The sequence below is a fragment of the Babylonia areolata genome, chromosome 1 (assembly GCF_041734735.1).
Source record: "Babylonia areolata isolate BAREFJ2019XMU chromosome 1, ASM4173473v1, whole genome shotgun sequence".
Lineage (NCBI taxonomy): Eukaryota > Metazoa > Mollusca > Gastropoda > Neogastropoda > Buccinidae > Babylonia > Babylonia areolata.
The window spans coordinates 11,740,099-11,765,098 of record NC_134876.1 but is presented as its reverse complement, the minus strand read 5'-3'; the positions used below and the strand labels follow the sequence as shown (position 1 = coordinate 11,765,098).

Here is a 25,000-nt window from a genome sequence, read left to right as displayed (position 1 = left end):
TGTTGTTGTTATTGTTGTTATCATTATTATTGTTATTATTATTGTTGTTGTTGTTGTTGTTATTGTTGTTATCATTATTATTATTATTGTTATTGTTATTATTATTATTATTATTATTGTTATTATTGTTGTTGTTGTTGTTGTTGTTGTTATTATTATTATCATTATCATTATTATTATTATTATTATTATTATTATTGCTGTTCTTGTTCTTGTTGTTGTATTACTCTTTTTTTGTTGTTGTCACAACAGATTTCTCTGTGTGAAATTCGGGCTGCTGTCCCCATGGAGAGCGCGTCGCTACCTTGAGAGCGCCATCCATTTTTATTTTTATTTTTTGTTGTTGTTGTTGTTTTTTGGGTTTTTTTGTTTGTTTGGTATTTTATTCCTGCGCTACAATTTTGTTTTCCTATCACTGTGGATTTTTCTACAGAATTTTGCCAGGGACAACCCTTTTGTTGCCGTAGGTTCTTTTACGTGCGCTAAGTGCATGCTACACGGGACTGCGGTTTATCGTCTCAAGCGGGCGACATACACATGTCTTCCCCTCCACTCCTCTGTGTATTTGTATTTGTTTTTGTCACAACAGATCTCTCTGTGTGAAATTCGGGCTGCTCTCCCCAGGGAGAGCACGTTGCTACACTACAGCGCCACCCTTTTTTCTTTTTCTTTTTTCTTTTTTTTTGTATTTTTTCCTGCATGCAGTTTTATTTGTTTTTCCTTTCGATGTGGATTTTTCTACAGAATTTTGCCAGGAACAACCCTTTTGTTGCCGTGGGTTCTTTTACGTGCGCTAAGTGCATGCTGCACACGGGACCTCGGTTTATCGTCTCATCCGAATGACTAGCGTCCAGACCACCATTCAAGGTCTAGTGGAGGGGGAGAAAATATCGGCGGCTGAACCGTGATTCGAACCAGCGCGCTCAGATTCTCTCGCTTCCTTGGCGGACGCGTTACCTCTAGGCCATCACTCCGTGACTGACGGAGTGAACGTCCACGCCTTGTTATGAACACTGCTCAGTCCGTCTTGAGGGGAAAAAAGTTGGATATGGCCGACTGGCGTCCAGACCACTACTCAAGGTCTAGTGGAGGGGGGGGGGGGAGGGTGGCGAGAAAATAATGGGGACTATGGGAATCGAACCAGTGCGCTCAGATTCTCTCGCTTCTTAGGCGGACGCGTTACCCACTGGGCCATGACTCCACTTCTTCCCGTCCAATTCTGTGTGTGTGTGTGTGTGTGTGTGTGTGTGTGTGTGTGTGTGTGTGTGTGTGTGTGTGTGTGTGTGTGTGTGTGTGTGTGTGTGTGTGTGTGTGTGTGTGTGTGTGTGTGTGAGGGGAAGGAAGAGAAAGAGAGAAGGACTGGTGGAGCGTGTGGCGGAGTGAACGAAGGTCCACCAAGCCATGCTGTGCGGAGTGTTGGCCCAGTGGGTAACGCGTCCACCTAGAAACACGAGAGAATCTGAGCGCACTGTTTCGCCGCATCCCTCAGTCGCCAGTGTTTACCCCCCACCCCACCCCCTCTACTTGACCTTACTAACCATTCTGCCGCCTTCCTCCTGTTGTGAGGCATGCAGGAACAGGGGTGGATGAAGGGTGGGGAGCGAAGTGTGGAGGATGGTGTTGAGAAAGTGGAGATGTGGAGGATGGTGTTGAGAAAGTGGAGATGTAGAAAGTGGAGATGTGGAGGATGGTGTTGAGAAAGTGGAGATGTGGAGGATGGTGTTGAGAAAGTGGAGATGTGGAGGATGGTGTTGAGACAATGGTGATGTGGAGGATGGTGTTGAGAAAGTGGAGATGTAGAAAGTGGAGATGTGGAGGATGGTGTTGAGAAAGTGGAGATGTAGAAAGTGGAGATGTGGAGGATGGTGTTGAGAAAGTGGAGATGTGGAGGACGGTGTTGAGAAAGTGGAGATGTGGAGGATGGTGTTGAGAAAGTGGAGATGTAGAAAGTGGAGATGTGGAGGATGGTGTTGAGACAATGGTGATGTGGAGGATGGTGTTGAGAAAGTGGAGATGTAGAAAGTGGAGATGTGGAGGATGGTGTTGAGAAAGTGGAGATGTGGAGGATGGTGTTGAGAAAGTGGAGATGTGGAGGATGGTGTTGAGAAAGTGGAGATGTAGAAAGTGGAGATGTGGAGGATGGTGTTGAGAAAGTGGAGATGTAGAAAGTGGAGATGTGGAGGATGGTGTTGAGAAAGTGGAGATGTGGAGGATGGTGTTGAGAAAGTGGAGATGTGGAGGACGGTGTTGAGAAAGTGGAGATGTAGAAAGTGGAGATGTGGAGGATGGTGTTGAGAAAGTGGAGATGTAGAAAGTGGAGATGTGGAGGATGGTGTTGAGAAAATGGAGATGTAGAAAGTAGAGATGTGGAGGAGGATGTTGAGAAAGTGGAGATGTAGAAAGTGGAGATGTGGAGGATGGTGTTGAGAAAGTGGAGATGTGGAAAGTGGAGATGTGGAGGATGATGTTGAGAAAGTGGAGATGTAGAAAGTGGAGATGTGGAGGAGGATGTTGAGAAAGTGGAGATGTAGAAAGTGGAGATGTGGAGGATGGTGTTGAGAAAATGGTGATGTGGAGGACGGTGTTGAGAAAGTGGAGATGTAGAAAGTGGAGATGTGGAGGATGGTGTTGAGACAATGGTGATGTGGAGGATGGTGTTGAGAAAGTGGAGATGTAGAAAGTGGAGATGTGGAGGATGGTGTTGAGAAAGTGGAGATGTGGAGGATGGTGTTGAGAAAGTGGAGATGTGGAGGATGGTGTTGAGAAAGTGGAGATGTAGAAAGTGGAGATGTGGAGGATGGTGTTGAGAAAGTGGAGATGTGGAGGATGGTGTTGAGAAAGTGGAGATGTAGAAAGTGGAGATGTGGAGGACGGTGTTAAGAAAGTGGAGATGTAGAAAGTGGAGATGTGGAGGATGGTGTTGAGAAAGTGGGAGCACTTGCGCCGGAGATATGGGAGTCAGGAGATGGGGTGGTGGTGGTGGTGGTGGTGGTGGTGACAGTGGCGGGAGATGAATGAGTTCTAGCTCCGGGCTTTGAAGGCTACCACTTTGGCTGATGTTTCCCCCAAAGGATGGTGGACCAGCATTCCTCTCAACAGTGGAATGAGGAAAGAATGGCTGTTGGCGATAAACGACTGTCCTGCCATGCTGTGAGGCTTCCGCCTAAGATCATGATGATCTGGAAGGAGGGTTTACTTTTTATCATCGCTAGAACAGTGGCTCTGATCTGTGACAGAAAGCGAAACAGGGTGGCCCTACTCTCGTCACAGTCTGCAAAACAAGCTGGGTGGTTTTGTCGTGGCTGGGATTACCGTCACAGAGAGGGCGAGTGCTTGGATTACCGTCACGGAGATGGCGAATGCTTGGATTACCGTCACGGAGAGGGCGAAGGCTGGGATTACCGTCACAAGGTGAAGGCTTGGATTACCGTTACAGAAGATTAAAGGCAGGGATTATCGTCACATAAAGAGTGAAGGCTTGGATTACGGTCACGGAAAGGGTGAAAGCTTGGACAAGCGTCACATCAGATTAAAGGCTGGGATTTCCGTCACAGAAAGATTAAAGGCTGGGATTTCCGTCACAGAAAGATTAAAGGCTGAGATTACCGTCACAGAAAGGGTGAAAGCTTGGATTACCGTCACAGAAAGATTAAAAGCTGGGATTACCGTCGAAGAAGATTAAAGACTGAGATTACCGTCACAGAAAGGGTGAAGGCTGGGATTACCGTCGAAGAAGATTAAAGGCTGAGATTACCGTCACAGAAAGGGTGAAGGCTGGGATTACCGTCGAAGAAGATTAAAGGCTGAGATTACCGTCACAGAAAGGGCGAAGGCTCGTGAACCGGGCTGTAGGTCAAACTGAATTGAACCAAAATGCTAATGATATAGAGACACATCGAATAACGCTGCTGATTTGACAGTGACACGCTTTGTCGAAAGCACTTGTAAAACAAAAGGCAGACAACGTGTATAACGCTCACTGTGTTTGGTGGCTGTGTGGGGAGGTGTGGGGAGAGCCCAGCACGTGGGGTGACGTCCTGCTGAGCGCGGGGAGCATCGTGCAGGGTCTGGAGCCCATAGACTTCCTGGTCATGAACATCACCCTAAGGCACCTGGAGGTCCTGGGTCAGCTGGACAACTGGGCACCCAAGCAGGTGAGGTCATGGTGAGGATAGTAATGGTGATGATGATGATCGATGACGACAATGATGATGACTACGATGATGGTGACGACGACGACGACGACTAAGATCATGTTGATGATCGATGACGACGATGATGATGACGACGACTACGATGATGTTGATGACGATGATCGATGACGACGATGATGATGACAACGGCTACAATGATGTTAATGATGATGACAAGGACTACGATGATGTTGATGATGATGACGACAATGATGATGACGACGAATACAATTATGTTGATGATGATGATGATGATGACGACTACGATGATGTTGATGATGATGATGACGACTACGATGATGTTGATGATCGATGACGACAATGATGATGACGACGACTACGATTATGTTGATGATGATGATGATCGATGACGACGATGATGATGACGAGGACTACGATGATGTTGCTGATGATGACGACGACTACGATTACATTGATGATGATGATCGATGACGACGATGATGATGACAACAACGACTACGATGATAATAGTAATGACGACGACGACGACGACGACGACTACGATGATGATGATGATGATGGACGCAATAGCCAAGTGGTTAAAGCGTTGGACTTTCAATCCGAGGGTCCCGGGTTCGAATCTTCGTAACGCCGCCTGGTGGGTAAAGGGTGGAGATTTTTCCATTCTCCCAGGTCAACATATGTGCAGACCTACTTGTGCCTGAACCCCCTTCGTGTGTATACGCACGCAGTAGATCAAATACGCATGTTAAAGATCCTGTAACCCATGCCAGCGTTCGCTTGGTTATGGAAACAAGGACATACCCAGCATGCACACCCCCTCAGCCAGATACAGAAACGAGTGAGGAGCGCCTGAAGATGGTGGTGATAACGGCGATATGATTGATGCTAACGACAAAACCCTTGGCAAAATTGATGTCATTCATTACTGGACGCAAATGAAGTGGTTCATATGATGATGATGGTTGTTGTTGTGGTGGTGGTGGTGGTGGTGGTGGTGATCTTGGCTAACTTCTTTAACTTGACGTTTTCTATTATCATCATCTTAGATGAACAGACTATAAATAAATAAACGTAGGAACGGCAGACGAACTTGGGATAAAGACTGTTGATGACTGTAGTGACGATAATGATGGTCACTGTTGATGACTGTAGTGACGATAATGATGGTCACTGTTGATGACTGTAGTGACGATAATGATGGTCACTGTTGATGACTGTAGTGACGATAATGATGGTCACTGTTGATAATTGTAGTGACGATAATGATGGTCACTGTTGATGGCTGTAGTGACGATAATGATGGTCACTGTTGATAACTGTCGTGACGATAATGATGGTCACTGTTGATGACTGTAGTGACGATAATGATGGTCACTGTTGATAATTGTAGTGACGATAATGATGGTCACTGTTGATGGCTGTAGTGACGATAATGATGGTCACTGTTGATAACTGTCGTGACGATAATGATGGTCACTGTTGATAACTGTAGTGACGATAATGATGGTCGTGTTCTCAGCCACCATGGTAGGGGGGGCAGGGTGCTTGTGAACCGGACCCAGGAACCCTTTAGAAGCATGGGGTGATGACGGCGATAATGGGTGCAGTTCTGGTGGTTATGCTGCAGCTGCAGCTGCTGATGGTGATGGTGATGGTGTTGTTGATGATGGTGGTGATTCCTCAGCCGACACATGGACTGATGCTGGAACAGATGAAGCGCTTGAAATGATGACAGCGACAGTTGATGATGATGATGATGGTATTACTCTCCTTTCTGTGTGATGATGGCGGTGATGGTGATGGTGATGATATTACTCTCTCTTTTTTTGTGTGTTTAAAAAATATATTTATTCATTTATTTTATTGATTATTTATTCTTTTAGGTTTTTTTCAAATTCATTTACTTATTTATTTACTTTTTTTTCTTTTCTTTTTTTTTCTTTTTTTTTTTCTCAAGGCCTGACTAAGCGCGTCGGGTTATGCTGCTGGTCAGGCATTTGCGTAGCAGATGGGGTGTTGCGTATATGGATTTGTCCGAACGCAGTGACGCCTCTTTGAGTTACTGATACTGATACTGTGTGACGATGATGATGATGATGATGACGATGATGATGATGACGACGACGATGATGATGAAGATGACGATGACGATGACGATGACGATGATGATGAAGAAGACAATGATGATGACGATGACGATGATGATGCTACTCTCCTCTCTGTGGGCTGCAGTTGGATACGATGGCGATTCGTTGGATGGCACTGAACGGCATCACGTCGGGGACCAACATCCTCGGTGGACAGCTGCAGCAGATGGGGGCCGTGGTGTGCGGACTGGGTCCACATTTTATCAGCAGCGTCTCTGAAAGTGCCTACAGGTCAGAGACGTGTTTGTTGCGGCAATGACTTTTTTGGCGGCATGGATTGTCGCCCGGCAACAATACGTGCAGCCCTCACTGCATATGATTTGTCCCCCCCCCCCTCTGCGCTGGCGCTGTTGTTGCGAGAAATACATGCGCAGATGACACGAATTGCGAGGCGGGAAGTACATCTGTACGCCCACCTTATCGCTCTGAAGGCAAGCTTCCCAGCCTTTGACTCTCAAGAATCTAGCCACTCTTGCCGCGTGTCTCTGGAGAGTTTCACTTTCACTTTCACTTTCACTTTCTCAAGGAGGCGTCACTGCGTTCGGATAAATCCATATACGCTACACCACATCTGCTAGGCAGATGCCTGACAGCAGCATCACCCAAGGTGTCAGGCCCTGAGTGCATGCTTATATATTTGTGTACCAATCAGCGTGGATTTTCTTTTTATATAATTTTGCCAGAGGACAACATTTTTGTTGCCATGGGTTCTTTTCCAGTGCGCCAAGTGCATGCTGCAAACGGTTTATCGTCTCATCCGAAAGACTAGACGCTGCAGTTTGATTTTCTAGTCAAACTTGGGAGAAAGGGTGAGAGTGGGATTCGAACTCAAGTGTCTCTCGAGAACCTCGCCTGACAAGCTGTAAAAAAAACGAGCCTCGGGGAGTGGGGAGGGTGGAGGGGAGGGGCATGAATTCAGAAGAGAAGGGAGGACGGGGAGGGGGGGTGACGCGGGGGGTGGGGGGGTGGGGGGGCATTACATGAGAGAGGGAGAGTTGGAAGAGTGAAGGAAGTGAAAACTTGCGGTGGAGGGGGGGGGGGGGGGTTGTGTGCGTGTGTGTGTGTGTGTGTGTGTGTGTGTGAAGTCCGAGCACATGTGCATGTGTGAATGTGGACGTGAGTGCATGAACGGGTGTTTGTGCATTTGTGTGTGTTTGTGTGTGTGTATATATATATATGTGTGTGTGTGTGCGTGCGCGTGTGTGTGTGTGTGTGTGTGTGTGTGTGTTTGTGTGTGTTTGTGTTTGTCCACGCCTACGTCTGTGTAGGACAAAGAGGGTGAGAATAAGATTTTTTTTTTTCTTTTTTCTTTTTTTGAACCTGTGTTCAAAGAACACTTTTCTTTCTACTTTCTTGCTGTGATCACCAATCATCTTCATGTCGTCCTCGTCATCTTCTCTGAACACTAACCCCGCCTCCCCACCCCCACACACCCCCACCGCTCCCCCTCCTCTCCTCCCCGCACCACCCCGCACCCCGCACCCCCCACCGACTTCCTCTCAGCAGACAGGCGATGGCGGAGATCGGGGAGGCGGGCAAGTGGTGCATACAGGAGGTCTTGGAGGCATGGGCAGGTCTTGCCTTGCGCAGTCTGGGGCCCGTCACGTCCTGGCTGCAGGCCGATCTGGCCACTGTGGGCACAGTTATTGGTACGTGTGGGTGTGGGGGTAGGGGGGGGGCGATCCGGGGGGGGGGGAGGGTCGGGGGGGGGGGGGGCGTCAGGTGGTCAGTAGGATGGTGGATTGCGTGAGTGGATGGATGTGGGGAGGTGGGCGTGGAGGGGTGGGGAGGGGGGGCGTTATGTGTATTTTGAGTGGATGGATGTGGTGAGGTGGGGGGGTGTATGTGGATTGTGTGAGTGAATGGATGTGGGGAGGTAGAGGGGTGGGGGGCGTTATGTGGATTTTGAGTGGATGGATGTGGGGAGGTAGGAAGTGGTAGGGGCGTTATGTGGATTGTGTGAGTGGTTGGATGTGGGGAGGTAGAGGGGGGGGGGGGTATGTGGATTGTGTGAGTGGATGGATGTGGTGAGGTAGGGGGGTTATGTGGATTGTGTGAGTGGATGGATGTGGGGAGGTAGGAAGTGGTAGGGGCGTTATGTGGATTGTGTGAGTGGATGGATGTGGTGAGGTATGGGGGTTATGTGGATTGTGTGAGTGGATGGATGTGGGGAGGTAGGGGGAGGGCGTTATGTGGATTGTGTGAGTGGATGGATGTGGGGAGGTAGGGGGGGGCGTTATGTGGATTGTGTGAGTGGATGGATGTGGGGAGGTAGGGGGGGCGTTATGTGGATTGTGTGAGTGAATGGATGTGGTGAGGTGGGGGGGGGGCGTTATGTGGATTGTGTGAGTGGATGGATGTGGGGAGGTAGGGGGTGGGGGGCGTTATGTGGATTGTGTGAGTGGATGAATGTGGGGAGGTAGGAAGTGGTAGGGGCGTTATGTGGATTGTGTGAGTGGATGGATGTGGGGAGGTAGGGGGTGGGGGGCGTTATGTGGATTGTGTGAGTGAATGGATGTGGGGAGGTGGGGGGGGGCGTTATGTGGATTGTGTGAGTGGATGGATGTGGGGAGGTAGGGGGTGGGGGGCGTTATGTGGATTGTGTGAGTGGATGGATGTGGGGAGGTAGGGGGTGGGGGGCGTTATGTGGATTGTGTGAGTGGATGGATGTGGGGAGGTATGGGGCGTTATGTGGATTGTGTGAGTGGATGGATGTGGGGAGGTAGGGGGAGGGCGTTATGTGGATTGTGTGAGTGAATGGATGTGGGGAGGTAGGGGGGGCGTTATGTGGATTGTGTGAGTGGATGGATGTGGGGAGGTAGGGGGTGGGGGGCGTCAGTTGGATGGTGGTTTGTGTGAGTGGGTGGATGTGATAGCTGGGGGCGTCAGTTGTGATGGCTACCCACCCGAAGAGACCCTGCACTGTTGCTGAATCATGTGTGCCACCCTTTGTTTCAGCTGGCTGTGGGGGCCTGTGTCTGTCTCAGCTGTCACCCTCCCAGCTGTCTGTTTTGGACCCGGACACAATGGCTCTCATTCCACCAGAAGACTTTGCGGTGGGTTTGCTTTCATTGTTTTGTTTTGTTTGTTTTTTGTGTTTTTTTTTGTGGGTTTTTTTTTTGTTTGTTTTGTTTTGTTTTTTGTTGTTGTTGTTGTTTTGTTTTTGGTTGTTGTTGTTTTTTTCTTTTCGGGGGTCTGGGGGTGGCGTCAGTTGCATGTTGGACATGCAGCACCAGGACTGTATATATATATATATATATAGAGAGAGAGAGAGAGAGAGAGAGAGAGCTTCACATACCTGCTTCATTGGCGGAAAAAAAAACTTTTTTTTTTGTTTGTTTGGTTGTTGTTTTTTGCCTTTTTCTCCTTTTTTCACATCAATATTCCAATAAATGCACTGTTTCTGTATCGTATGTAATGTTCCAGGTGAGCTTACCGCAGTATTGTGACAAGTATTCACAGTTGACTGCTCTCATTTCATGGACAATTTCAGTAATGAAGTACACATATGGAGATGTCTTGAGTTTTTAGTTTCTCAAAATAAGAATTAATGTGTGGGGGGTGGTGGGCGTGGGTGTGAGTGGGTGGGCCACGGTGCAAGCTCCATGTTTTGGTTGATTGCGGTGGTTTTCTCTGCGTGTCCACTGTCTTTCAGTGCTCTCTTTCCCTGTTTAGTTCCTGTGTTGTTGTTGGGTTTTTTTTTTTCTTTTCCTCTTTATTGCCCCATGTCAGTGTTGTCAGCTGTTGTGTATTCCCCCCCTTCACTGTGCAATGAAGGCTGATAATGCTACAATGATGTAGTTTGAAGTTCCTATACAGATCAAAATGTTGCCTTGATTTTCTCCCATAATGCGTCATCTGATGATGTGATATTAGTCAGGCCCTGGGAAATAAGACGCCTGCAGAATTGGTCGGAATTTTTTATTTGACCAGTGCTGCTGAACTAAAGAGACATTTGTGAAGTGGGTGAAGCTTGGCTGTGTGCTGCCAGTCTTCCGCTTCGAGACTGCAGCACCCTCAACAAAACATGGAAACTGAGGCATCTGGTGTGCTTGTGTGCCAGAATAATGGAGTATCCACCACATTCACCTTTCTCTCTCTCTCTCTCTCTCTCTCTCTCTCTCCCCTCCACGAGACCATGAGTGGTGGTCTGGAAACTTGTCATGTGGATGAGGTAGTATACCAAGGTCTCGTGTGAAACTGTTCACTTTGAAATGAAGAGCAGCATGTGATATATATATATATATATATATATATATATATATATATATATATATTGTATTTGTATTTCTTTTTATCACAACAGATTTCTCTGTGTGAAATTCGGGCTGCTCTCCCCTGGGAGAGCGCGTCGCTACAGTACAGCGCCACCCATTTTTTTGTATTTTTTCCTGCATGCTGTTTTATTTGTTTTTCCTAGCAAAGTGGATTTTTCTACAGAATTTTGCCAGGAACAACCCTTTTGTTGCCGTGGGTTCTTTTACGTGCGCTAAGTGCATGCTGCACACGGGACCTCGGTTTATCGTCTCATCCGAATGACTAGCGTCCAGACCACCACTCAAGGTCTAGTGGAGGGGGAGAAAATTTCAGGGGCTGTGCCGTGATTCGAACCAGTGCGCACAGATTCTCTCGCTTCCTAGGCGGACGCGTTACCTCTAGGCCATCACTCCACACACACACACACACACACACACACACACACACACACACACACACATATATATATATATATATATATATATATATATATATATATATATATATATATATATATATATATATGGCAGTTTCAGTCTCTCTAGGAGCCATCACTGAGTTTGGACAAATCATATACGCTACACCACATCTGCTAGGCAGATACCTGACCAGCAGTATAACCCATCGCGCTAAGTCAGGCATTTGAGTGCATGCTTATACATTTGTGTACATATCAAGAGTGGATTTCTTCTACAGAATTTTGCCAGAGGACAACACTCTCGTTGCCATGGGTTCTTTTTCAGTGTGCCAAGTGCGTGCTGCACATGGGACCTTGGTTTATCATCTCATCCGAATGACTAGACGCTCAGTTTGATTTTCCAGTCAAGCTAGGGAGAATGGGCGAGAACGGGATTCGAACCCACACAATCACAGACTGTCTATTGGCAGCTGAGCGTCTTAATCATTCTGCCACCTTTCTCCTCCTTTTAGAAATGAAGAGCAGCGTGATGTGATATATATGGCAGGCCCTGACAGTGCTGCAGCTGGAATCTCTGAGCACTCAGCAGCTCCTCGCCATCAAGCCTGAACAGCTGGAATTCCTCAATGGATCTCAGCTGGATGTTATCATTAAAAAACTCACCATCTCTGGGGACAACGATAAAGGGGCAGCCTCTGGTGAGGGGTGTGTCTGTCTGTACAAGAGGTCTGCTGTGTCTGTGTGTACAAGAGGTTTACTGTGTCTGTTTGTGCAAGAGGTTTGCTGTGTCTGTCTGTACAAGAGGTTTACTGTGTCTGTTTGCGCAAGAGGTCTGCTGTGTCTGTGTGTACAAGAGGTCTGCTGTGTCTGTTTGTGCAAGAGGTCTGCTGTGTCTGTACAAGAGGTCTGCTGTGTCTGCTGTGTCTGTCTGTACAAGAGGTCTGCTGTGTCTGTGTGTACAAGAGGTCTGCTGTGTCTGTTTGCGCATGAGGTCTGCTGTGTCTGTCTGTACAAGAGGTCTGCTGTCTGCTGTGTCTGCTGTGTCTGTACAAGAGGTCTGCTGTATCTGTTTGTGCAAGAGGTCGTCTGCTGTGTCTGTTTGTGCAAGAGGTCTGCTGTGTCTGTGTGTACAAGAGGTCTGCTGTGTCTGTCTGTACAAGAGGTCTGCTGTGTCTGCTGTGTCTGTCTGTACAAGAGGTCTGCTGTCTGCTGTGTCTGCTGTGTCTGTCTGTACAAGAGGTCTGCTGTCTGCTGTGTCTGTCTGTACAAGAGGTCTGCTGTGTCTGTTTGTGCAAGAGGTCTGCTGTGTCTGTGTGTACAAGAGGTCTGCTGTGTCTGTGTGTACAAGAGGTCTGCTGTGTCTGTCTGTACAAGAGGTCTGCTGTGTCTGTCTGTACAAGAGGTCTGCTGTCTGCTGTGTCTGTCTGTACAAGAGGTCTGCTGTGTCTGTCTGTACAAGAGGTCTGCTGTGTCTGCTGTGTCTGTCTGTACAAGAGGTCTGCTGTGTCTGTCTGTACAAGAGGTCTACTGTGTCTGTCTGTACAAGAGGTCTGCTGTGTCTGTGTGTACAAGAGGTCTGCTGTGTCTGTCTGTACAAGAGGTCTGCTGTGTCTGCTGTGTCTGTCTGTACAAGAGGTCTGCTGTGTCTGTCTGTACAAGAGGTCTGCTGTGTCTGTCTGTACAAGAGGTCTGCTGTGTCTGCTGTGTCTGTTTGTGCAAGAGGTCTGCTGTGTCTGTGTGTGCAAGAGGTCTGCTGTGTCTGTGTGTACAAGAGGTCTGCTGTGTCTGTTTGTACAAGAGGTCTGCTGTGTCTGTCTGTACAAGAGGTCTGCTGTGTCTGTCTGTACAAGAGGTCTGCTGTGTCTGTGTGTACAAGAGGTCTGCTGTGTCTGTTTGCGCATGAGGTCTGCTGTGTCTGTCTGTACAAGAGGTCTGCTGTGTCTGCTGTGTCTGTACAAGAGGTCTGCTGTGTCTGCTGTGTCTGTACAAGAGGTCTGCTGTGTCTGTTTGTGCAAGAGGTCTACTGTGTCTGTTTGTGCAAGAGGTCTGCTGTGTCTGTCTGTACAAGAGGTCTGCTGTGTCTGTGTGTGCAAGAGGTCTGCTGTGTCTGTGTGTACAAGAGGTCTGCTGTGTCTGTTTGAACTGTACAAGAGGTCTGCTGTGTCTGTTTGTACAAGAGGTCTGCTGTGTCTGTCTGTACGAGAGGTCGTCTGCTGTGTCTGTTTGTACAAGAGGTCTGCTGTGTCTGTGCAAGAGGTCGTCTGCTGTGTCTGTGTGTGCAAGAGGTCTGCTGTGTCTGTCTGTGCAAGAGGTCGTCTGCTGTGTCTGTGTGTACGAGAGGTCTGCTGTGTCTGTGCAAGAGGTCGTCTGCTGTGTCTGTGTGTGCAAGAGGTCTGCTGTGTCTGTCTGTACAAGAGGTCTGCTGTGTCTGTCTGTACAAGAGGTCTGCTGTGTCTGTCTGTACAAGAGGTCTGTGTCTGTGTGTACAAGAGGTCTGCTGTGTCTGTGTGTACAAGAGGTCTGCTGTGTCTGTCTGTACAAGAGGTCTGCTGTGTCTGTCTGTACAAGAGGTCTACTGTGTCTGTTTGTACAAGAGGTCTGCTGTGTCTGTTTGTGCAAGAGGTCTACTGTGTCTGTTTGTACAAGAGGTCTGCTGTGTCTGCTGTGTCTGTTTGCGCATGAGGTCTGCTGTGTCTGTCTGTACAAGAGGTCTACTGTGTCTGTCTGTACAAGAGGTCTGCTGTCTGCTGTGTCTGTTTGTGCAAGAGGTCGTCTGCTGTGTCTGTGTGTACAAGAGGTCTGCTGTGTCTGTCTGTACAAGAGGTCTGCTGTGTCTGTTTGTGCAAGAGGTCGTCTGCTGTGTCTGTTTGTGCAAGAGGTCTGCTGTGTCTGTTTGTGCAAGAGGTCGTCTGCTGTGTCTGTGTGTACAAGAGGTCTGCTGTGTCTGTATGCGCAAGAGGTCTGCTGTGTCTGTTTGTGCAAGAGGTCTGCTGTGTCTGTGTGTACGAGAGGTCTGCTGTGTCTGTTTGTACAAGAGGTCTGCTGTGTCTGTGTGTACAAGAGGTCTGCTGTGTCTGTTTGTACAAGAGGTCTGCTGTGTCTGTTTGTACAAGAGGTCTGCTGTGTCTGTTTGTGCAAGAGGTCGTCTGCTGTGTCTGTTTGTGCAAGAGGTCTGCTGTGTCTGTACAAGAGGTCTGCTGTTTCTGCTGTGTCTGTCTGTACAAGAGGTCTGCTGTGTCTGTTTGTGCAAGAGGTCTACTGTGTGTGTACAAGAGGTCTGCTGTGTCTGTGTGTACAAGAGGTCTGCTGTGTCTGTGTGTACGAGAGGTCGTCTGCTGTGTCTGTTTGTACAAGAGGTCTGCTGTGTCTGTGTGTACGAGAGGTCTGCTGTGTCTGTGTGTACAAGAGGTCTGCTGTGTCTGTTTGTACAAGAGGTCTGCTGTGTCTGTTTGTACAAGAGGTCTGCTGTGTTGGTGTTTGTGTGTAAAAAAAGGTCTACAATGTTTGTGTTTGTAAAAGAAGTCTGTTTTATGTGTGTAAAAGAGGTCTGCTGTGTTTGTGTTTAAAAGAGGTCTGCTGTATGTAAAAGAGGTCTATTGTGTCTGTATGTAAAAGTGGTCTGTTTTTGTATGTAAAAGAGGTCTGCTCTCGTGTGTAAAAGAGGTCTGCTGTTTTTGTGTGTAAAGGCTAACTGTTTTTGTGTGTAAAAGAGGTCTGATGTTTTTGTGTGTAAAAGAGGTCTGCTGTTTTTGTGTGTAAAGGCTAACTGTTTTTGTGTGTAAAAGAGGTCTGATGTTTTTGTGTGTAAAGGTTTACTGTTTTTGTGTATAAAAGAGGTCTGCTGCCATTGTGCGTAAAAGCAGACTGCTGTTTTTGTGTGTAAAAGAGGTCTGCTGTTTTTGTGTGTGAAGGTTTACTGTTTTTGTGTGTAAAAGAGGTCTGCTGTTTTTGTGTGTGAAGGTTTACTGTTTTTGTGTATAAAAGAGGTCTGCTGCCATTGTGCGTAAAAGCAGCCTGCTGTTTTTGTGTGTAAAAGAGGTCTGCTGTTTTTGTGTGTGAAGGTTTACTGTTTTTGTGTGTAAAAGAGGTCTGTGTCTGTATGTAAAAGAGGTCTGTTGTGTCTGTATGTAAAAGTGGTGTTTTTGTATGTAAAAGAGGTCTATTCTGTCTGTATGTAAAAGAGGTCTGTGTCTGTATGTAAAAGAGGTCTATTGTGTCTAAATGTAAAAGTGGTCTGTTTTTGTATGTAAAAGATGTCTGCTGTCGTTGTGTGTAAAAGAGGTCTGCTGTTCTTGTGTGTGAAGGTTTACTGTTTTTGTGTGTAAAAGAGGTCTGTGTTTGTATGTAAAAGAGGTCTGCTATGTTTACGTGCAAAAGAGGCCTACACTGAGAAAAGAGAAGTGGACCAGATTTATAAGTCAGACTTGCTGGGTATCAACAGCAACTCTTCAAACCTCTCCAAAAAGTTACACAATTCTGCTGCCAAACTCATTTTTTAGGGATGTGTAAGTCTCAACATTGTACAACTCTGTATAAAAAAAATACACATAGGGCTTCAATTCAATTCAAAATACTTTGTCTGCTTCAACCAAAACAGAAAATTCTCTTTCGGCTCATGTCATGCCTGTCAGCAAATATCAAAGAGAACTGACACATCCTTCACTGATTACCCTACACACATCAGTTATTATGTAAAAAGAAAAACATTTGGGTAAGATCATATTACATTATAATTTAGAGTGAAACAACTGTGTGTTGTGTGTGTGTGCATGTGTGCTTGCATGTGTGAGAGTGTGTGTGCGTGCGCATGGGCTTCCTGTTAAACAGAGAGTAAAGTACAAGACCTCCTGTGTATGCTTTTGCATCATGTCTGGACCTCTGCCTCATAAAATTCCTAAACCTTTACATGAGTATGTGCCTTCACGCTATTAAAAACCAGCTGACAGAATTCTGTGCCCTCAGGTTCACCACAGAGAAACACAGTGGTACATATTGAGTGTTCAGTTTTTCTGCTGAACAAATCTGAACCTCACGTTTCTCTGCCACTCTCCTTCAATATGTCTTCCAAAACATTAAAGCATGGTTTACACATGGCTCTCCATTCCATACATGTATTCTTTGAATAAATGTTGTTCATTTTCAGTCCAAGTGACTGGCATCCCTGATGTGTGTATGCATTTCCTTTTTGTTTTTTCACTTCACATAATTATGTCATGTGATAATTCAGATTAATAAATAGGGGTCATCATTTCTTGTCCAGAATGGAAAACTCTTGTAATCATATGTGTGTCTTCCCATGAGCGTTTTGGTTCATTTTTTCCCTGTTTTCTGAGTCCCTAGTACTGGCCAAATGAGAAACTTCTTAGCTTTCTTTTTGCCAATATTGCAAATTAACAATTTCTATTTATTATGATTGCATATGAAAGAAACATTTGCCTGCACACGAAAAGGTACCTAAAATTAACTGAACAGTTTGTTTGCCACAAGTTTTGCGGCATCTATCACAGACGGTCTTCTCCAGGAACATTTGTGACAGTTCTAATGAATGGAACTTTGCTTTTTCTGCAGACATGAGAATGGCTGTGAGTCTCCTGCTGACCACAGTGGCTGGTTCTCTGGCCATGTTGAATGGCTGAAGAGACACGTTACTGCATGCCAACTGCAGCATGTGAGAAAAGGAAAACTTGATGTTGATTCAGCTTTATTCGGATTTCTTATTTCCTTGGTGTTGTGTTGTAGATAAGTGTGCTGTGTTACCACAAACCTTCACATTTGTACGACACTTGTTTTTATCTGTATTTCTAACTCACATACTGTAATTAACCTGCCTATAAGATGCAGCCTTTTTTTCTTTTTTCTTTTTCATTTAACTCAAATCAGACTGCGGAGTCTTATCAGCTCATATGCACCCTGTCTGTGTCTGAAAACTTAATTCTGACTGCCACTTGGTGTCACCTATCACATTTGACAACAAAAACTCAAAGCAAGTTCAAGTGAAGGCTTTACAATGGCTGACATTGTACCAGCTGTCTGGAAAAAGCTGATGATAGAATAGATTAACACTGGACAGCATAAAATACCAGACAAGTTGACAAGCAGACAAAAACACCCTGTGTTACGGTCCAGTTTCTGAAGATGACATCACTGTTCAGAAAATATCTGGCATCAACAGTCATTCCGCATGGGAGACTGATCTTTCATGATTTTCATTTGATGCAGTTTATGATGCAGCACACACACACTCTCTCCCATTGTGAGAAACACGGTATGTTGTCAATGGTTCATGTGTTGACAATCACACAGGCAGATTTTGATGCAGCATTTATTGTTTCATGAAAAAGTACATTCATTAGTTTTATCCAGTCGGACGCTGATTGTGCAAACAGCTCTCAGGTTGACAGCTACTTGGAAAGCAGAAGCATCATGTGTTTGTAGACAGCTTTATTCTCTGGTGGTTTCAGACAAGAAGCAGAACAAAAACAGAAAGCCACTTAAATTATTTTTATCTTCTTGCTTAAAAAACAAGAAGAAACAAAACAACCCAAAACAGCAGCTTTTCTTTTTTTGAGATCTACTATACTTCATGTGGTAATCACACTAATATTTTTAATGGTAGCATCGCATCTCTTTTAAATTTTCCTTGGAAAGACACTGTTTGTATGTTATTAATGTTGATATATTCGTGCATTTTTGTTGTATGTATACACTGTTCAAGCTGATAGCCATTTGGACTGCACTGGTAATCACAGTGTAACAGGCTGACTGCAGAGTATTGTTTATGAACGGGTTCTACCACAGTGTCAGGCTGTCCAGATGGCAAGTGACTGTGCATCCTAAAATATCCATCTGGTTAACAACAGTCGTTCTTGACGCACCGGAGTACAGGTAAATCAAGCACAGAGATGATGATGAGACACAGTGCCTATGTCGATCTTGAGACAACTGAGCAAGCTGTTTGGCCACACAAGCATCATGATCAGATCCTGTTGACTTAATGCCTTGCACGGTATACAGCAGTTATGGTGGCTGCCTTTTTCTGACCGTTCATATAAAAGTGAAAATGTTCTTCTGGAAGTGTCTCCACATTTCATTTTCAGTCTTTTTGTTAAATGTGTTATTTCTTGGTAAAAGATCAAGCTAAAAGCAGCTGTTTTACTGACTGTTACTCTTTGTGTGCTGAGAACCTGTAATAAATGTTGCTGAAACTTCTCTTTCATTTCGTTTGTTTTAACTAATGGAGAGAGAAGCACATGGGCACAGTATGTTCTCACTAAAGCTGGTACAATCTTCAAAACAACACACAAAAAAACATGATAAATTTAAGACTACATCACACATCTGTCTTAATATGAGCACAGCACCTTCATTCACCACTGCAGACTTCAATACTTTACCATTCATCTGGTCTTTTGGCTTTGATAGCCATCCTTTGCACTTCCATAACTGGATCTTCAAAATGTCCTTTTTTTTACAAATACACACTGTACACATGCAACAGGTATGAGCGCAGAAACATTGCTCTAGCCCAATCTTAATAAACAACAACATTAAAAAATACTGGGCTGACTTAGTACACCTACACTGAAGTTCACACATACAGATCTTACAAATATTGGTTACTCTCATGACAGAGTCAAGTTGGCAAATGCATAATGCATAAAGCAAACATAAAAGGCAAGGATACGGTTTCTGGACAATGTTGTTGAAACGGTTATTGTTAATATCACTTACACTTTAACGGTTGTGTGTGTGTTCTCCTAAAGACAGAAATACCTTAATGGAACATGTACCTGACAGCACCGAAACGGTTACTGTTAATATCACTTTCACTTTAATGGTTGTGTGTGTATTCTTCTAAAGACAGAAATACCTGAATGGAACAAGTACCTGACAGCACCTTTCAGAAAATTGACAGGTTTGAAAAGACTCCATCTTAATTATGTTTCAAATGGGTATCTGTCCACAAAAATAGTTGAGAAATCTTCTTTTAATGATAATTCATCACTACGGTGTGTGCTTGCAGCACATGTTTCCCACGCATGGCATTCTTGCACATGTTCTCATCTGGCAAAACAAAAACCTTGGATCGAACACTTAAAACAACAACAACAAAACACACACAAAAATAAACAAAAGCAACAACAAATATAAAAAAAAGACAATCAAGCACACAGCACATGCATTGTGACTGACTGTAAAATATTGCACACAAAACATGTTTTTGTTTCCAGCATTCTGTATGAATATAAATGTACACTGTGCACTGGCCTAATAAATGGCTCTGAGATAAACAAACATGCAACATACAAACTGTACTTCCCATCTCCATCTGAACTTCACCAGTAATACAAGACTCCACGCTGAAGTACATAATATGTTCTGCCATCTGACTTCTTTTCAATCCTGATATTGGGTATATATCATTCAGACAAAGCTTAGCTTTTGTTCAAAACACCCTAGAATACAGAAAATGGAAAAGAAGACAGATTACACATAGAACTTGTATATATGTACATAATTTGTATTGAATCCACATGCCTTTGGACATAAAAACATCTTTATCTACCACATAGGTGCTCAATTTCATCCACACACACACACACACACACACACACATGCACACCAGAATACCCCAATCAGTCATATACAAACCAAAATGTGAATCCACCTCTCTCTCTCACACTCACAGATGCCTGCAAACACATATACACAATAAACATAACGCAATTTATAGTTGATTGAGTACCCACATAAGAAAACTAGACGCAAACTGAATCTGAACCAAAATAATGTGCAAGCTGTGCTAATTTAGAAAACTCCGTTCCTGGCAACAGGCATAAAAACGATTAGTATCTTGCTCCAAACACAGTCTCCATCTTTTTAGTCAGAAGGAGCCTAACATAAATGTCAACGACTCATATCTGAGTACATCAACTTCAGATCTGTGTATACTACTGCTCTTTCACTAACAATAAAAACAAACAAAAAGTGAAAACCATACATTTTTCTGCAAATGCAGATGGGCTTCCAGTTGCCATAAAAGAATGCAGAATATTTGCAGAGATGTCTCAGATCTGCACAGCCCAAAAGTTTCACACCCATTTGCCTTGCAAACAGCATACCATTGCCGTCCAGACATGGACAAGCGATAGAAAACACTCTATGCTCAATGTGCGCTCATAAAATGCTGGGTCAATACTTACCTCTTGGAAAGAACTTCAGTTTATAACCATTAAATGCAACACACACACACACACACACACACACATACGCGCACACTATGCAGAAGCATCAAAGAAACTGTCGAGCATCTTGTTGACCCCTTCCACATCAAACTTGACGTATTTGGATCTGTTTTTGGTGAAGTTGAGGATGCTGTACTTGTTGTAGAACATCTGGTAGCGAGGAATCAGGAAGTCCTTGTTCTCCTGAATCAGCTGTTGCCTCAGCTCCTGGTCAGGGATGGCGTAGCCCTTCTGGATGCGGTGGATATCCTCCAGCTCTTTGTTGAACCCCTGTAATAAGAATTATAATAATGATTATAACAATAAAGGACATTTGGTACGCCAAATCTAATGTTACAAAAGCCCTGAGTGTTTACAATGAAAAATACAATGACATATGCATACTAAAAACACACAAATACACCCCCGCACGCACACATCATCCCACTCCAACTCCAACCCATAAACACACATCCACTCCACACAAGATGTAGACACACAAGCGCGCACACACAAGCACATCTTTTGCCGTGCAAGGCATATGAACCCCTGTCAATGTAACATCCTCACATTAATCCCCATGTCCTCGCATTAATCCCTTGTCAACGAAACATGTCCACAAATTAATTCATTAATCCCCTGTCAACGTAACATGTCATCACATTGATCCCCTGTCAAAGTAATATGGCCTCACATCAATCTCCTGTCAACATAACATGCCCTCGTAACATGTCCTCCCATTAATCCCTTGTTAACACAACATGGCCTCACATTAATCCCCTGTTCAGGCAAAAAGGCCTTGCATTAATCCCCTGTCAATGTAACATGTCCTCGCATCAGTCCCCTGTCAACATAACGTGGCCTCTCATTAAACCCTTGTTAACATAACATGGCCTCACACTAATCCTGGCCCTGTAAACGTACCATGTTCTCTCATTAGATCCCTGTAAGGGTACCATGCCATTGTATTAAACACCTGTAAATGTACCATATCCTCTCATTAACCCCCTGTAAACATACCATGTCCTCTCATTAAACCCATGTAAATGTACCATGTCCTGTCATTAAATCCTCAAATTTGTACAAAGTCCTCTCGTCAAACTCGTGTAAAGGAACAATGTTCTCTCATTAAACCCCTGTAAATGCATCATGTCCTCACATCAAACCCTGTAAATAAACCACACCTCTAAGGATACTGTGTCCTTTTATGAAACCACTGCAAGCATACCACATACTCTCAGACCCCTGTAACGGCACCATATCATCTTATCAAATCCTGTAAACCCTGAAAGGGTACCATATCCTCTTATTATATCATTGTAAACATATCCTCTTATAAAACCCCAGAAAATGTATCATATCATTTAAATCTTGTAAACCTGTATGGGTACTATATCCTTTTGTTAAATCACTGTAAACCTACCATATCCTCTCATAAACCCATGTACATGTATATATCCTTGCATTAAATTCCTGTATGGGGTACTATGTCGTCTCAAAAACACCTGTAAATGTGTCATATCTTCTGATAAAACCCCTATAAGGGTGCCATAATTATCCTCTCATCAAAACCCAGTAAAAACACCAAATCCTTTCAAATTCTCTTATCACATAAACCACAACCCGTTCTGGCATGCAGCAAGGTTGTAAAAAAAATTAAAAAAAAAAAAAAAGCATACCAAATATGACTGAAGTGACAGAGAACATGGACAGAAAAAAACAACAACTAAAACAACAAGAAGGATGCTTAATCTTAAAAATACATACAGCAGATAGAAAAAAAAAACCAAACCAATATCTATACAAAAATTTAGCCCATCATGACTAGGCAGTGATGGATACATTAGCAAATTAATTTTGTTAGAAAGGTTGTGTCCATCATGTCAAAGTATGGGCGGCTAGTTTCTGTCTTATGGTGTATTCCCTCTATCCTCAGGCTGTCGTCTCATTCTATATTTACCAGTGCAATGCTACGCTAAACCACACTGCAAAAAGTATGCCCTCAACTACACAGTTAACAGAAAAAAAGGAAAGAAGGTTGAAGCACTTACTGTGAATTTATCCTTAATGTTCTGCCTTTCTTTGTCTTTCAGCTGAAAGATAAATGAGAACTGATTACTTGATCATCTTCTGAAACAAAAAATGAGGCACAACGACACATGAAATAATTATTCACACAGATGGGATTGATTTAAACTTTTGAAAAAAAAAAAAACGTAAGTAAAAAAATATATATCTAAGTTACAAAACTGACAATTAGACCAAAATGTCAAAAAATAAATGCACACATAAACACAGTCACAATGTATGTGTGTGCACATGCATGATCACACACACACACACACACACACACACACACACATTGTATATGTGACAAAAATGTCACATATACACACACGTCTGGCCATGCATACACCTAAACAGAGTCACAATGTGTGACACACACACACACACACACACACACACACACCCCTCCCATCCCAAACCCCCACACCCCTTGCCACAACCCCCACCCCTTTTCCTTTTCTTTTTTCATTTACCACTCTCAGTGAATGGACATAAAATCAATTAACAACAACAACACATACATACATATGACCAGACACACAGGACTTTAAATGGTTACAAATCCTGTAAAACAACAAAAAGAAAACCAGTCAGACAAAAATGCATGGACCAAAGAAATAGGTACCTTGACTGTGGAGTCCATCTGGCTGGCTCTCTGTACAGACATGGGCTTGTCCACCTCCAGAATGTAGTGCAGAACTTTACTCCAGCTGGACAATACAATCATGTGTGTCACTAGACAATGCAATCATGTGTGTAAATGGACAATACAATCATGTGTCAATGGACAATACAATCATGTGTGTCAACATGTTTGTCACTGGACAATACAATTACATGTGTCACTGGTCAATACAACCATGTGTGTCACTGGACAATAAAATCATATGTGTCACTGGACAATACAATCATCTGTGTCACTAGACAATACAATCATCCATGTCACTGGACAATACAATCATGTGTGTCACAAGACAATACAATCATGTGTGTCACAGGATGATACAATCGTGTGCATCACTGGACAATACAATCATGTGTGTCACTGGACAATACAATCATGTATGTCACATGACGATACAATCATGTGTGACAATACAATCATGTGTGTCACTGGACAATACAATCATGTGTGTCACTGGACAATACAATCATGTATGTCACATGACGATACAATCATGTGTGACAATACAATCATGTGTGTCACTGGACAATACAATTATGTGTGTCACATGACGATACAATCATGTGTGACAATACAATCATGTGTGTCACTGGACAACACAATCATATGTCACATAGTGGGATCACAACTTCAAACAGACTACACAATCGTGTGTCTTAGAGAAGAGTCACAATCATACTCAAACGGAACACTACAACTGTGTGTCACTGGACAAAACATTCATCATGTTTTTTTTTATCATGTGTCAAATTAAAAAAAAATCACAACTTTACTACAACTGGATGATACATGTTGTCATGTAGAATGGTAACAACTTTACTTCAACTTAATGATACAATCAAGTGTCAAATAAAAGGGTGACAACTTTACTCCAACAGGGCAATACAATCATGTGTACCACATAGTATCATGTATACACTCCATCTTGCTCTCTACGATCGGCTTTGGATGCACTCTCTTTACACATACCCAGATTCAAACACTTCACTGTCGGCCACCATTCCTTCTCTGTCTCTGGACCTTGCATTTGGAATGAACTTCCTCTTTCACTTTGTCAGGTCTCCGCACTCAGCTCTTTCAAGTCTGGCCTTAAAACCCACCTCTTCACGATAGCCTCCCTCCCCTGTCTCTTCTTTGTCTTCAGTTTCTTCTTCAGTTTTATAGTTTTGCGTGCATATGAATGACTGGTGTGAAAGCGCTTTGATTTGTCTCAGCACAACATTCAGCGCTATATAAATACTATTATTATTATTATTATAGTGCGGTCATAGCATGCCATACCTTAACTGTAAGTTATTAGACTTAACTGTTAGTTATGGGACTTGCTTTCATTTGCCACAATTCTTTTTCTTTTTAAAAAATAAATAAATAAGTGTGTACACAACCATGTGTTGCAGCATGCTTTTCATACTTCCTGCATCCATAATTTTCTTTCAACCTAACTGTCCTTGCTTATTGAACTGCCATACTTCTTTTACTGTTTCTTTAATGGTGACTTTTGGAGCAACAGTTCATTCAAGAGTGTTAAGCCTCACAAAGATGAATCACTCCCTCTCCTAATGGCCAAGTGTCAGTACTGCACAATTCTGGCCCAGCTACAGATACTAGCAAAGGAATAAGTGTTTGTAAGTTGCTGTTGAGAATATTAACTTTCAGCATTACTTCTTCTCTTCTTCTTTTTCTTCCTTCATAGGCTACAACTCCCACATTCACTCATATCTACATAAGTGGGCTTTTTACCTGCTATGTAGGCAACTACACTCTGTTTTGGGGGGTATCACTTATTCAAACACCATTTCCTTAAACATGACTGTGTCTGTAAAAATAAAACCAACCAACAACAAAAACAACAACAAACAAGAGAGGCAAGGGCTTCAAGACTCACTTGTGATACACTTTAAAAAAAAATCTAAGCTTTTTATGTATTGAGTATAATTTCAAAATGTAATGTTTAAGATGAAAGATGAGAAAGATCAATTTAAAGCAAATTAAGTCCCCAAGCATTAATTACAGAGTAATTTCCC

General features: G+C 43.8%; 2 protein-coding genes across 2 annotated transcripts in view; one reads left to right on the top strand and one right to left on the bottom strand.

Moving 5' to 3' along the window:
- Positions 1 to 18,299, top strand: part of LOC143279510 (putative stereocilin-like protein) — an 18,876-nt gene extending 577 nt beyond the window's left edge. Inside the window, exons 2-7 of the mRNA XM_076583561.1 lie at positions 4,005 to 4,154; positions 6,411 to 6,556; positions 7,832 to 7,974; positions 9,284 to 9,381; positions 11,548 to 11,698; positions 16,569 to 18,299. Of these exons, the coding sequence (XP_076439676.1) occupies positions 4,005 to 4,154; positions 6,411 to 6,556; positions 7,832 to 7,974; positions 9,284 to 9,381; positions 11,548 to 11,698; positions 16,569 to 16,636 (756 nt within the window). The 3' untranslated portion in view covers positions 16,637 to 18,299. The remainder of the gene's footprint in view (positions 1 to 4,004; positions 4,155 to 6,410; positions 6,557 to 7,831; positions 7,975 to 9,283; positions 9,382 to 11,547; positions 11,699 to 16,568) is intronic.
- The window catches only part of LOC143279500 (exocyst complex component 7-like), a 27,591-nt gene continuing 20,823 nt past the window's right edge, over positions 18,233 to 25,000 (bottom strand). Inside the window, exons 19-21 of the mRNA XM_076583551.1 lie at positions 22,917 to 23,001; positions 22,276 to 22,317; positions 18,233 to 20,515 (exon numbers count right to left, since the gene is read on the bottom strand). Coding sequence (XP_076439666.1) covers positions 20,279 to 20,515; positions 22,276 to 22,317; positions 22,917 to 23,001 — 364 coding nt within the window. The 3' untranslated portion in view covers positions 18,233 to 20,278. The remainder of the gene's footprint in view (positions 20,516 to 22,275; positions 22,318 to 22,916; positions 23,002 to 25,000) is intronic.